Source organism: Atta cephalotes (assembly GCF_000143395.1).
Source record: "Atta cephalotes unplaced genomic scaffold scaffold00008, whole genome shotgun sequence".
Taxonomy (NCBI): Eukaryota; Metazoa; Arthropoda; class Insecta; order Hymenoptera; family Formicidae; genus Atta; species Atta cephalotes.
The window spans coordinates 7,121,612-7,133,931 of record NW_012130072.1 but is presented as its reverse complement, the minus strand read 5'-3'; the positions used below and the strand labels follow the sequence as shown (position 1 = coordinate 7,133,931).

Genomic DNA, 12,320 nt, shown 5'->3' with positions numbered 1-12,320 from the left:
TTATTAACTTAGAAGATGAAAACGAATAAACGTGCTTAAATTAAATCTTAAAATGATACGTCCATTTGTGTGTATGTATGTTGTCTTCCATACGCAAATAAAATATATAACGATAATAATAATACAAAACTGCTTAATATAACTGAAATTATTTATAATACTGACATCAAAGAATCCAAACAGATAAATAATAAATAGAATTTTTAAAGGCTAGTTTCCGCTAGTTTTAATATGATACAGTGAACCTTCTGATAACCACCGAAAGCATAATTTGATACTTAATAACACCATTTACTTACTTAAAATTTACGTATCGATAATTACGTATCGATTCTAATTGTAAGATTACGTAAGAAAAAAATTTAATTATTGATCTTCCGTCGAGGACGGTGTCACGATATTTCTCCGCGCATGAGCGATCGATTCAAAATGTACTTTGGCTTGGAGATTCTTTATGCAAAATTTCTGCAGAAGTGACGAGTCGTAGAAGTTCTCAATATCAATGATTCCATGATGAATTGCTACCTCGGTTTTCGTCAGTAATAAGGAATTCCAGGGCGCCCATTCAAGCTCACGTCGGAAGCGAGTCAATCTTAGCTCGTCGAGGTCGTCGCACTCAGAAATACCTGACCTACCATGCCAGACTTTGTTCACCAAACGACAGATGACTTTGACTCCGATCACAAAAGCTAAACTGCCATAACAACCCATCTTGGCTTCGAAACGTCTGATTTCCCATAACATTCTCTCGTACGGCTCATACACGATGCGAGGCTCTTTCCGAGTTTGGATAGACATACAGTAGACACAAGAAGAAGAGCGCAGTCGCCTTTCACGGGGAAACTTCTCTAAGGATAAGAGCTTGCCGCAGGTTCTACACAGCCGTGTGATGTTGGTATTCGACCAATCGAATAAATGTATGTCTTTCTCGATATCGCCTGAGATGAATAGAAATTATTAATTAATATCTAATTCTTCTTATTTTAAAATTTAAAAATAATTCTGCGTATATGTATATACTTTTTAACTATTTAAGTTTTTATTTACAGTTTTAACAAACTATTTGGAAAAAACTATTATGCTGCTGTAAATGAAAGAAAAAAATTGAAAAACCTTGCAGAGTATTGCGTGCCAGCTTAAGAAAGCTCAGCTTCAGTCGATTCCTGAGCCAATTAAGTTTGCTTGTATTCACGTGACACGTTAAAAGGTCTAGCTCTTGGTTAACTAAATAAATGAGCTCATGCGATTGGCTGCACGTGTGCATGTCAGCGATGTGTTTTACGTCGTGTAATAAATCGACCCGTTCTGGGATAGATAAATTCTCGTTGGCTAGCAAGGCATAAACGTTCCTGTGTTGGCGGGCTCGCTGAACACGCAAAGTGTCAACCAGAATCGGTCGACCTCGACTGTCCTGCCAGGTAATCGATCTGGATAATTCATCTAGGAATCTATATCGTTTTTGTTCTCTACTCTTGAGACGAACAATGGTCTTCATGGAGTCTATAGTGCGCAACAACTCGACTTCTTTTGATAAAATTAAGCCACAGGCTGCGATCTTCGATGATCCAAGGAGCGTGAGACTCGCTCGCTCGGTCTCAAGGATTCGCCAGCGATCTAGGAGATTGTAGAGCGATTCAAAGTCCGAACTCGTACGTGGCGGGCAGCGATTTAGTATCACGAAATCCATGCCGCTGTAGGTGGACAACATCTGAGAACATTCGATCACGTTCGCCTCATCACATCGAAAAACATCAGCCACTTGGAAAGCATTCGCTCTGGCCGCCACTCTAGCTCGATAAGCCCTGCAGATCCAAATTGATAATTGTTTTGAATTTAATCATAATGAAATTTTCATTTTGATATACACAAAGATATATATTTTTACGAATTAAATTGTGCGAATAGATTAATAAAAATTAAAATCTCTTTCTTTAACTTTGTAGCATTTTTATATTGTCTCAACAAAAGTTTAAAAGTAATTACAAAAATATTAAAGAGTTATATTTTCTCTAATGTAAACTTTTTTAGTGTATAAAAATAAACTAATATATATATATATATATATATATATATATACATAAGATGGCGCATGAAATGTAATACTATTTAATTATCCAAATTTTTGGATTTTGATAAATAATTCTGTACCAATTCTGTTAAAAATAAATGTGTTATAAATGTGTTATAAATGATGACATTTTGCACCACCCTGTATATATTATAAACATCTTGTTTGTAATAAAATGACCTTCTACATTATAACATTTTTATATTGTCCCACCAAAAAGTTTAGAAATAATTGCAGAAATATTAAAAGTTGTGCTTACTAATTTAAACGTTCTTTATATATATAATATTATGTCAAATTAGAATATAGAGTAGGCGGGGCTAATTCCACCAGTTTCAACTTTAAAGAAACTTTAAAAAAATTTACGACGATAAACAATATCTCTTACAGTGATGTGCTTACAGCAGCTACATTATGCAACAATGATCGTTTCTTGAGAGCACTAGCACAACCTTTGAATATTCAAAATGTGCTGTTCAGAAACATAAGCATTATCGCGAGAAATGAACGCGAGAAATAAGAAAGCCCTGCTCCTATGCATTATAAATTATTCGTAGTATCTTATTCATAGTAAAATCCGCACTTACCTATAACATCTCTGTATTTTAATAACATTATCAAAAATTTTACTATTATCCTGATAAGATAACGGTTTGATTTCTTCGGTTGATGCTGGTGTTCTAAAGGAAAAAATTCCGGGTACTATAATTTTGTCACGTACATCGGGCAAAAATTGCATCGCCTCCATCTGCACCGCCTGATCGTGGACGACGTTAGTGACCGTGTCCACGACCGCAATGGTCTGTGTGGTCCTACTTTTCGTTTCGTCGTCGCTGCGTGTTTGCGTGCAAGCATTGTGATAGATCAAGCCGGTAACGATATTCCTCCATCCACCAAGAAATGGCTTTGTTCTTGAGCCATAATCTTGTATTCTCTCAACGATCGCCATGGAGCGGCTATCCCATAGGATTTAACCACCTATGTCTATAAGAAAAAGGTATCGATTAAGAAAGTTGAGAGACAAAAGCATAATATCGCATAATAATGGATAGATTACGTAACTCTGTTTCTTCTATCGAAAATGTGAAACGAAGAAATATTAGATTTCAGAGAAACGAAAGCTCTTGTATTTAAAGAGATATTAATATTATAATTTCTGATTATAATACAATGTGGATGTATTTTACAATTCTCACAGAAAATCATGCTTTAATTTCTCAGTAATAATCCTCAGCTTTTAAATGATAGATAATATTATAATACAACAATATTTCAGCATAAATTACGATGAAATATATGAAAACAAAAAATTCCAATAATGTTTTATAAAATTATAAAATCAGAGACGACGGTATAAAAGTAGTCCGAGATACGTAAATTACATATTTAAAAGTCATATTAATAAAAAAATATTATAATATTTAATGCATTCATAATGTAAAATTATCAATTCTTTATTTTTATTAATTTTTATTTATTACTTTTTAGATTTAAATAAATATAATAATTAAATAATAAAAGTTAGTATTTTTATTGCAAAAATAAACAGAAATTATTTCATATGGATTTATTTTTACAAAAATTATTTGAACATTATTAAGTGCTTTAGCATTCATTGTTGAGAAGAAATAATTAATTTTTGATTCGTTTATAAAGAGATTTGTTTAAAAACTTCTTTTCGTAATAACCGATTATATTGTTTACGAAGGAAAAAACGACATGGATACTTTGAACCAGCTATTTTACTTTATTTTTTCTTTTAAGTTGGTTGAAATTGCTTGCGATCTTTTATCTTTAGCATTGCGCGATGGTCCATCTCATGGGACTTAAACGCCTACGTCCATAGACAAGTTAAAACCCGCCAGGTCCAGGTAGCAAAAGTGGAAGAATAACTATCGTAGCGACCTGCTGCTGGGATAACGATAATACTCGACAGTAAAGGAAATTACTATTCTCTTGGTTTAAAAGATCTGACAGCAAGCTGCAGTGGAAAATGCGCCAGCTAACACTTTGCACTTTCGCACAAGCTTTATGGAATCGCAAAGAGTGCATAGATATACAGCCGAGCAAGGACCAGCGGAATAAATACAAATAATCGAAAATTCTGGCGCAAATGCATATATAAAAATAATGTTACTTCAATCATATACATATAATTATTTTAAATATAATTATAATTGTAAAAATAATGCTGAAATTACAATATGTAAAATTATTGAAACATGTCTTACAACAAATTTGAACAGGATCATAATTATCAATATATACTATTTAAAAATAAATATTTAATAAAGAAAAATATTTAACAATTAAGGAAATATTTAACATAAATTTGATTTTGCAATATATATTGTTCCATGTATCGTTTCTTTTTTAAAATATTCCATCTAAATTTGTACTATCCTGATCGTCAAGAGTCGTTTATATTCATATTGTCTGATATCGAATTCTACTTTGCAATTTGCGACAAAATATACTCACATTGTTCTTAGAAAACATTTCTCTTTTTGAAATATTTGTTTTGTATATTTATACGATACCATATGCGAGAGAAATATTTTCCGCAAACTTATACTGTCGTATAAGTAAGATAAAATGATGTATATTTTATGATTAAAGAGACTATCGAAGCTGTCTGTTGAAACCTCGTGTATTGCATATTTATTATTTAATGTAACGTGTAAACTTTTTTGAATCCAGTATCTTCGCTTCAATCCATTATTTCACAAATACATAAATTTATAGATTCTCGGTTTTGCAAACCGTTTGTTTCTTAAACATTTAGATTTATAGAGCTCTTATTTTTTGAATTCCGCTCATAGCATTCTAGATCTTTGATCTTTTTTTTCTCGTTTAAACACTCGAGCTCAAACATCTCTCTTTTATACAATTTTGTAAGTAAATTTAACTCTGTTAATGGAACGTTTATTTAAGTAAATTCGAATTGTCCACAACTTGTTGCAGCATAACTCTGTGTCACTTCGTAATATCAAAAAATATTTAGAGAAAATAGTATTATGATCCTTAATATAAGCGAGTTTATATTAATATAAGCGATATAATTAATTACAATATATTATATATTAATATAATATAATATATTATATATTAATATAATATTAGGTGTAGTAAAAAGAAATCCATTATTTTTCCATTCAATTTCATGCAAAAATAATGAATTTCTTTTTATTACACCTAATATATAATATATTATAATATATAATATATTATATATAATATATTATAATATATAATATATTATATATTATACAATTAATATATAATATATTATGTATTAATATAAGCTACGAGCTCGTATAATATAATTTATACCGCATCTTAATATTTCCGCTATTAGCAAATTTCAATAATTATTTATAGAATCATTTGTTCACAACGCCATTATAGCGCTAATAATATGCTAATACACAATAGCCAGCATTTATTGTAACGCATTTTTACTTTTAAACATTTAGAAACATTTTAAAAGTATATTTTGAAATTTAATTATACATACTTCCTTATTCTTAAACTTAAGCGTATGTTCTAAATAATAAATACTGATCATAATGTTGAATCTATCAATTTCGATTGTGTATAACGCCGACAAATATAATCATTGAGTTTTAAATTTAAATATTATTATTAACAAAATTATTATAAAAAGTATAAATGAGGCAATATATCATCTTTATAATACCTTCTGCTCTTTGAATAGCATAAAAATAACATAAAGTATAAAAATAACGTGAAGATTTTAGAGAGCATGAGCGTAAGCATCTTATTTAGATTCTTTTCTTTTTCCACCGTGACAAAACAAGGAAACACTTTCAGAAACTTCGATAAGTCAAAGAGAGGAAAGGTGCTCAGGTCAGGAAGAGTTATTTTCATCGAACAATACTCTCGACAAATAGCACTTGCGGCGACAATTTGCAGGCAATAATTGGGAAAGATGTTTATTTTGAGGGAATTAGGATGGAATGAAAGAGAATAGAAAGGGTCGACACTCACAAAATGTCGACAAGACGTAGCGAAAATCACATCTGAGTATACTTTCTCGACCATGTATCGTGACACAAAATGCACTTTCCTGTGTATTATAAATTACGCGCGAGATGCCAGGACAAAAAGACGCGAGTCCTATCCTGGTGTTGCTAAGAGACGGCACGGCGCGAGCACAGCAAAACTTTTCGCGAGATCGTCATCTACGAAGCGAAGTCAGCGGAGATGGGCGCGTTATACATATTTATGCAAAGCAAAGGATATCGGAGGGAGAATTTTAAGTTAGATATAAACGGACGAGAAAGTTTGTCGTCGCGCGACACCTTCCTCTCAACCTCGTCGGCGGAAGTTATGCGCTTCCTCGCAGCGAACGTAATTCGCTGGTAAACTCTGCGACAAATATGGATAAAACGAGAGATTAATGATCGCGATGAACGAAGGAGTTGAACCATTATCGAGCAAGAAATATAAATTGCTTAAGAATCCTCTGTTAAAATATTCATAATTCTTGTAAGTTAGCGTTTTATTGTGGCCTTTTTTTTATATAAAAAGTGACTATGACACTTTTTTCTAAAAGACAAAATATAGATAGCTTTGCAGATAGCTTTAATGACTAGCTGGCTGCATAGTAGACCACTAATGGACTATTATTCGACATTTTTTTTTTCAGGCAAAACGTAAAAGCCTACAAATGGCTCTAACTTACTTTGATGCATTTTGGCTTCACTTATAATATTCATTAAATTTAAAAAATCAAAAGTGAAACATTCTATATCAGTATTATAAATATTTAATTTAGCTTATAACAGATAACAATTTAGCTTATAACAGATAGACGAAAGATGCTATAAAAACACGGTACCGCATACGCATATAAACGTGATACTAAAGAAGAATTACCATTTATAAAGTACTCTCTATAAAATGTCTGAATATACAGCGAGGATTTCAAGGGGAACAAAAGAAAAGGACTAGTGAGGTACGAAGGATTTTTGATGGAAAGCTGAATTTTATGAAGTACCGCTTTCTAGTGTACCCACATTGGTAATCGATGGAATGGAAAATGGTTTCATTTTACGAAGGCCAATGCTTCTTTAATAATTTGACTGGCCATTCTTTTTTACACCAGAATTTTCTACGCAAAAGAAAACTAAAAAAAAGAGTTCAATAACAATTGGAAATCACGATTTGCACACAACACATAATAACATATCAATGTAACTGGGATAGCTTTGTTAACGAAATGATGAAAAAAGAGAACAAACAAACGAGTCGATCAATTGCGCCTCTCGTGAATGATTTCGCAGCAAGAGACGAGTTTTCGATGGAAACATGCGGCGAACAGTGTAGACAGCAAGAGAAGTAATTAACGCAAACATAGCAAATGCAAAGAAAAAGAGCGCTTATTTCGCGTTTTTACAAGAGCACGTCCTTAATTGGGCGCTCGAGAAATATGAGAGCGACAATGACGATTGGGGATCCAAATATTACGAACAATCAACGAATTTAATTGCTACACGGCGCAATTACTTGCAGCACATAAATATTAATGCAGCGTTCATTATTATAGAGAAGTTGTGTGCCCAATTTCCTCCACTACGAATTTATAACAAACTCTCAAAATAAATACCTTCAAAATTTAAGGAAGAAAATTTATCGAGAGACTTACCCAAAGGCAACGCGAAAGCACTCTGTTGTCGCACGATATCATAAGCACTTCATAATTTAAGCAAAATCTTAAAATACTTTTCGTGTAATAGCTTTATAATTTTAATACGGTTTCTATGTAATTTATTAAAATTGCATTATCGCCCGTTATAAGCCGGAAAAATGCTTTTATCGCAAAGCGATTGCATTTCTCGAAAGATTGAACGACTTAGTCGGATTAAACTGAGTTGGTGCGCAAAGTAGTGCACATCGTCGATCAAATTTTGACATTCGCGATCCACTGGGATAAGTAGATCGCGTCGAAGAGTAGCTTTTAATGCAACCTACGTATGTACTACCTCCATGTGCGAGACCTCCGCAGCGCGGCACCTGAAAGCTCAAAGCCTTAAATCCAACGTTGCCAGTGGCAACGTGCTTGGTCGATCGGTCAAAAGCCTTCTCTTGTCCATTATTTTTCGATTTTGTGTGTTCCCCGATTCAAAAGCCTCCGCGACGGATATGAATTCAGACTGGTGTGCGGCGGACATTATGCGCCCCGGGGCAGAGAATTTTCGACGGCATTCATACATCTCTGCTTTCAGCGTTCTCTGCGAGATGCATGTATAACGCATTTGAGGCAAACATGCACTTTAAAACCTCAAGTGTATCAAATCTGATACGTTTCCGCGATATCTGCATTCCGGAGGTGCTTTCTTAATATTAAGTTCAACTAAACTCTCAAGTATATCTGGATTCGCAAGCTTATTTCAGAATTCCAATAACTATTATATTCTTCTCTTCTTTTTTTAATTTCCATTCTAACAAATTACATTGAGCATAAATCGATTCGAATTATTCGCCCGCGGGACCAATTAAGGGTAGCGCGGCTGATATTTGCAATGCAAGTATAAGCCAGATTGCGTTACAGCGATAAAGTGATACGATAGCGAATGGTGCCAGCTCTGAAACAGCGAACAATTTATATCCCGTTATGCAACAGCTTTTATAGTGCAAAAACCGCCACTATCTCCGTACACTTCTTACGTAAAAGCTTTCGCTATCGTCGGTTTCATCTAAACAATATCGTCCGATTCTCGGAGTAACATTGCATATGATAGTCGTAAAACCTTTTCTATTTCTCCGGAGACTTGAACAATATGTATCGGCAGTTGAGAAAAATTCATATATTGTTTAATTGTAAACATATATATGATAGACGGACATAAATATAAAATATAAACATTATTTTATATTATTAGAATAACATGAAAAACTTATTAGTTTTATTGGCGTTTCGTTTCTTTAAATAATTAATATAATAGATATGTGAACAGATATAATAATATAAATACCAGCACGGTGTCAGTTATAAACCTCAACAAGCAGTTTATATTAGTTAAATTAAATCTTAATAAGAATAAAGCAGCTACTTTTTGGTACAAATAAATTTTAATAATGCTTAAAACATTGTCCTTCTTTTATAATTTCGTTAAACATAAAATTTATGATTTTATTACTGAAATATTTTTTCTTATTCCAAAATATGATCAAAATCATCTCTAATAAATATTTAAATAAGATTTAAAAATGTTTCTACCAATAGTTATGCATTATTAATTATTATTAAATATAAAGTTAGTATTCGAACAATATCAAATTAACAAAAAAACTTTTTATCAAAAGTTTTATCATTTTAAAATATTAAATAACTTCAATCAATTTCTAAATTGACTGCAATATATTGTGAAAACATAAATTGTTAACAACTTTTGCTTTATTTACTTTATTTTGCTTTTTCTTTCTTTACGAATTTATATGTAAATAAACCACACATTTTATTTAGATAATATTTGGATGAACAAAAGTAAAAACTGATGACGAAATCAAAATTTTACATAATAAAAGTTTATTAAATTTCTGCATGGCGAATTGCTATATCAATATATAATTCATAATATAGCAACGGTACATTTCAATACATTTTTCAATACATTAAAGTTGAATTGATTAAAAAATATGTTATAAATAAAGAGATTTAATTGATGTTTATATTCACCAAAAGATAATATAATTCCTTCTCAGAGAGTATTTTTTTATCCTAGCTTGTATTTTTTAGATGGATCGTAATTTTCCATGGTTACAGGTGGTTTGTATTTTATCTGTTTACTTTGAATCTCTGAAAAGCGACAAGACTCCCGGAATTCTTTTTCAAAAATCATTAGTCGTCTGAAAATACCCAAATATTCAAAAATTTTTACATCGTTTTGCTAAAAATACATAATATCGAGACGTTATATTATACATACTTAAAATAATTCTTTGCAATCAGATGTCTCAAGTCAATTTGGCTTATCAAATGCTCCGAATATATCGTAGCGAGATCATTAATGTCATAATGTAAGTCGGCTTCGTCTTTTGTCAGAAGAATGCAATTCCAAGGCGCCCATTCGATATCCTTTTGATATCTGACCATTCTTAGAATAAAAAGATCTCTAGTCTTACTGAGTGCCGATTGACCTTGCCAAATGTGGTTAACTAAGTGATAAATATCCTGCTCTTGCATTATAAATGCCAAAGCGGAAGTACTGTCTCGATGTTCTTCTTCAGCACGCACGCAATTTAATATAAACATGTAAGGATCGTAATCCACATGCGCAATATTACGTCGACTTAGGGAAGTGCAGCCTTTAAAAAACATATTTAAGTAATTTTAAAAGTTTTATACATAAGATATAATTGAAAAATAAAAATATTATCAATATATGTATATTGAATAAAGAATTTTATCTATATGTATATAATATATTATACTCATCACTCACTGCTACAAATTGTTAGCTTCTTCATTCTAGTATGTACTAAAAATTTATGGATGGGAAGAAGTTTTAAACAATTCCAACAAAGTTTGGTTTCTGTTTCTAAAGGCTCTCGCAATTCGTTATTTTTAGATTCAGTAGTAATACATTCACAACCGCAAATACCATACATTCTTACAAAATTCAAATAAGTATCTGTAAAAGAATATACATATTTAATAATATTATTATTAAAAGTAAGCATAATTATTAAATAATAGTAAATATATTACAAAATAAAATAAAAATGGGAAACTCCAAATAACTAAAACTTTATTTTTTTTTTCTTTAATTAAACTTTGTGCTAAAATTTATGGAGATATAAAAGTATTATTCCTTCTTACATCTTTTAAGTTTTAAGTTATGTTTAACATTGATTTGAAAATTTAGAAATATGTCACTATTAATCATATTGGTATTATTTATATAATAATAATATTAAAATTATTAACAATATATAAGTCATATTATTATTAACATTAATATGTTGTTAATAACTAATAAGTCTATCAATAGTTATTAAAAATGATTTATTAATAGCATTAATTATCTTCTCAATTATCGCTGTTTCATTATTAATTATAATAATAATATCACATAATATTACATAATATCATATAATATTATCACATAATATTAACAATCTTACGTGTTATTCTTTCATTTAGATAATCGAGTGATAAACCCTCAATTTTACGATTTAGCAATGTAATCTCTTGATCCAATAATAATAATAAATCCAATGCCTCGACACAATTGTGTGTTTCAACCCACTTTTTCAGAGTTATCAATAAATTCATTCGTTCTTCTGAGCTAACATTGCAATTGTTCAATGCATCATAAATTTTTTTTAATTTTCGAGCATTTTGAATTTTTATAGTGGTCATCTCTACGAGTTTGCCCTTGTAACTGCTCCATCGTATAGGCTTGCAATTTATTGTTAAAAATCTGAGAACATTTTGTTTCCGAGATGATCTCTTGACCGCTTGTTTATGTTTATCGATTTGATTGAGCATTTCTATCGTCTTTTTTACAATCCTGTAATTCTCAGCACGCTGATCTGCCTTGCACAGTCGCAATTTTATGTCCTTTAGATGATCAAATCTCCATTTTTCGACCAGATCATAAAGCATGTCAAAGTCCGCTCTTGATCGCGGATACATTTGACGAAGAATATTCTCTTTATGTCGTAATCTGCAAAAAAGAATAATACGTGAGTTTATAGAAAAAATTACTCTCATGTTTTTAAAATTGTAAAGATTTTTCTTATGTCTTTTTATCCCTAACATTATGTAAAACGTACTTGATATGTCAGATGCAGATATGTATATTTTTCATCATGAAATAGATAAGAAACTTTTTTAAGAAACATTTATTTTTTATTTAACCTTTTGCGGACCGATGACTCTGTTTAGAATCATCTTTTTTAGTTTTTAAATAAACTATTTATTCAATTTTTGTAAAACTTGGCCTATAAAGAAATTTGATAATGTTTTATTTGAACATGAGGTAAAAAAAATCGAACTGATAGATTTAATATGACGAATGAATTCTTAAAAATAATTTAATTATCATAAAACTCGATAGAGTTCTTAATTGTAAAGTAACATTACATTTCTAGTTTCGTTTTATTTGAAGCTGATCAATACTACGTAAATAGTTATATAGTTACTGCATAAGAGAGAGAGAGAGAGAGAGAGAGAGAGAGAGAGAGTATTTTACTAAATTGACTTTCAAACTCTGATTAA

At 30.9% G+C, this 12,320-nt stretch overlaps 2 protein-coding genes across 2 annotated transcripts in view; both read right to left on the bottom strand.

Moving 5' to 3' along the window:
* Positions 1 to 366: 366 nt before the first annotated feature.
* Positions 367 to 3,017, bottom strand: LOC105627390 (IQ and ubiquitin-like domain-containing protein). Its single transcript, XM_012208672.1, has 3 exons — positions 2,656 to 3,017; positions 1,114 to 1,802; positions 367 to 938 (listed from the first exon to the last, which is right to left on the bottom strand). The coding sequence occupies exons 1-3, from the start codon at positions 3,015 to 3,017 to the stop codon at positions 367 to 369; spliced, it is 1,623 nt and encodes a 540-aa protein (XP_012064062.1).
* Positions 3,018 to 9,810: 6,793 nt separating this feature from the next.
* LOC105627389 (IQ and ubiquitin-like domain-containing protein) overlaps positions 9,811 to 12,320 on the bottom strand; it is a 6,287-nt gene continuing 3,777 nt past the window's right edge. The window contains exons 3-6 of the mRNA XM_012208670.1: positions 11,222 to 11,766; positions 10,540 to 10,728; positions 10,024 to 10,402; positions 9,811 to 9,943 (exon numbers count right to left, since the gene is read on the bottom strand). Of these exons, the coding sequence (XP_012064060.1) occupies positions 9,811 to 9,943; positions 10,024 to 10,402; positions 10,540 to 10,728; positions 11,222 to 11,766 (1,246 nt within the window). The remainder of the gene's footprint in view (positions 9,944 to 10,023; positions 10,403 to 10,539; positions 10,729 to 11,221; positions 11,767 to 12,320) is intronic.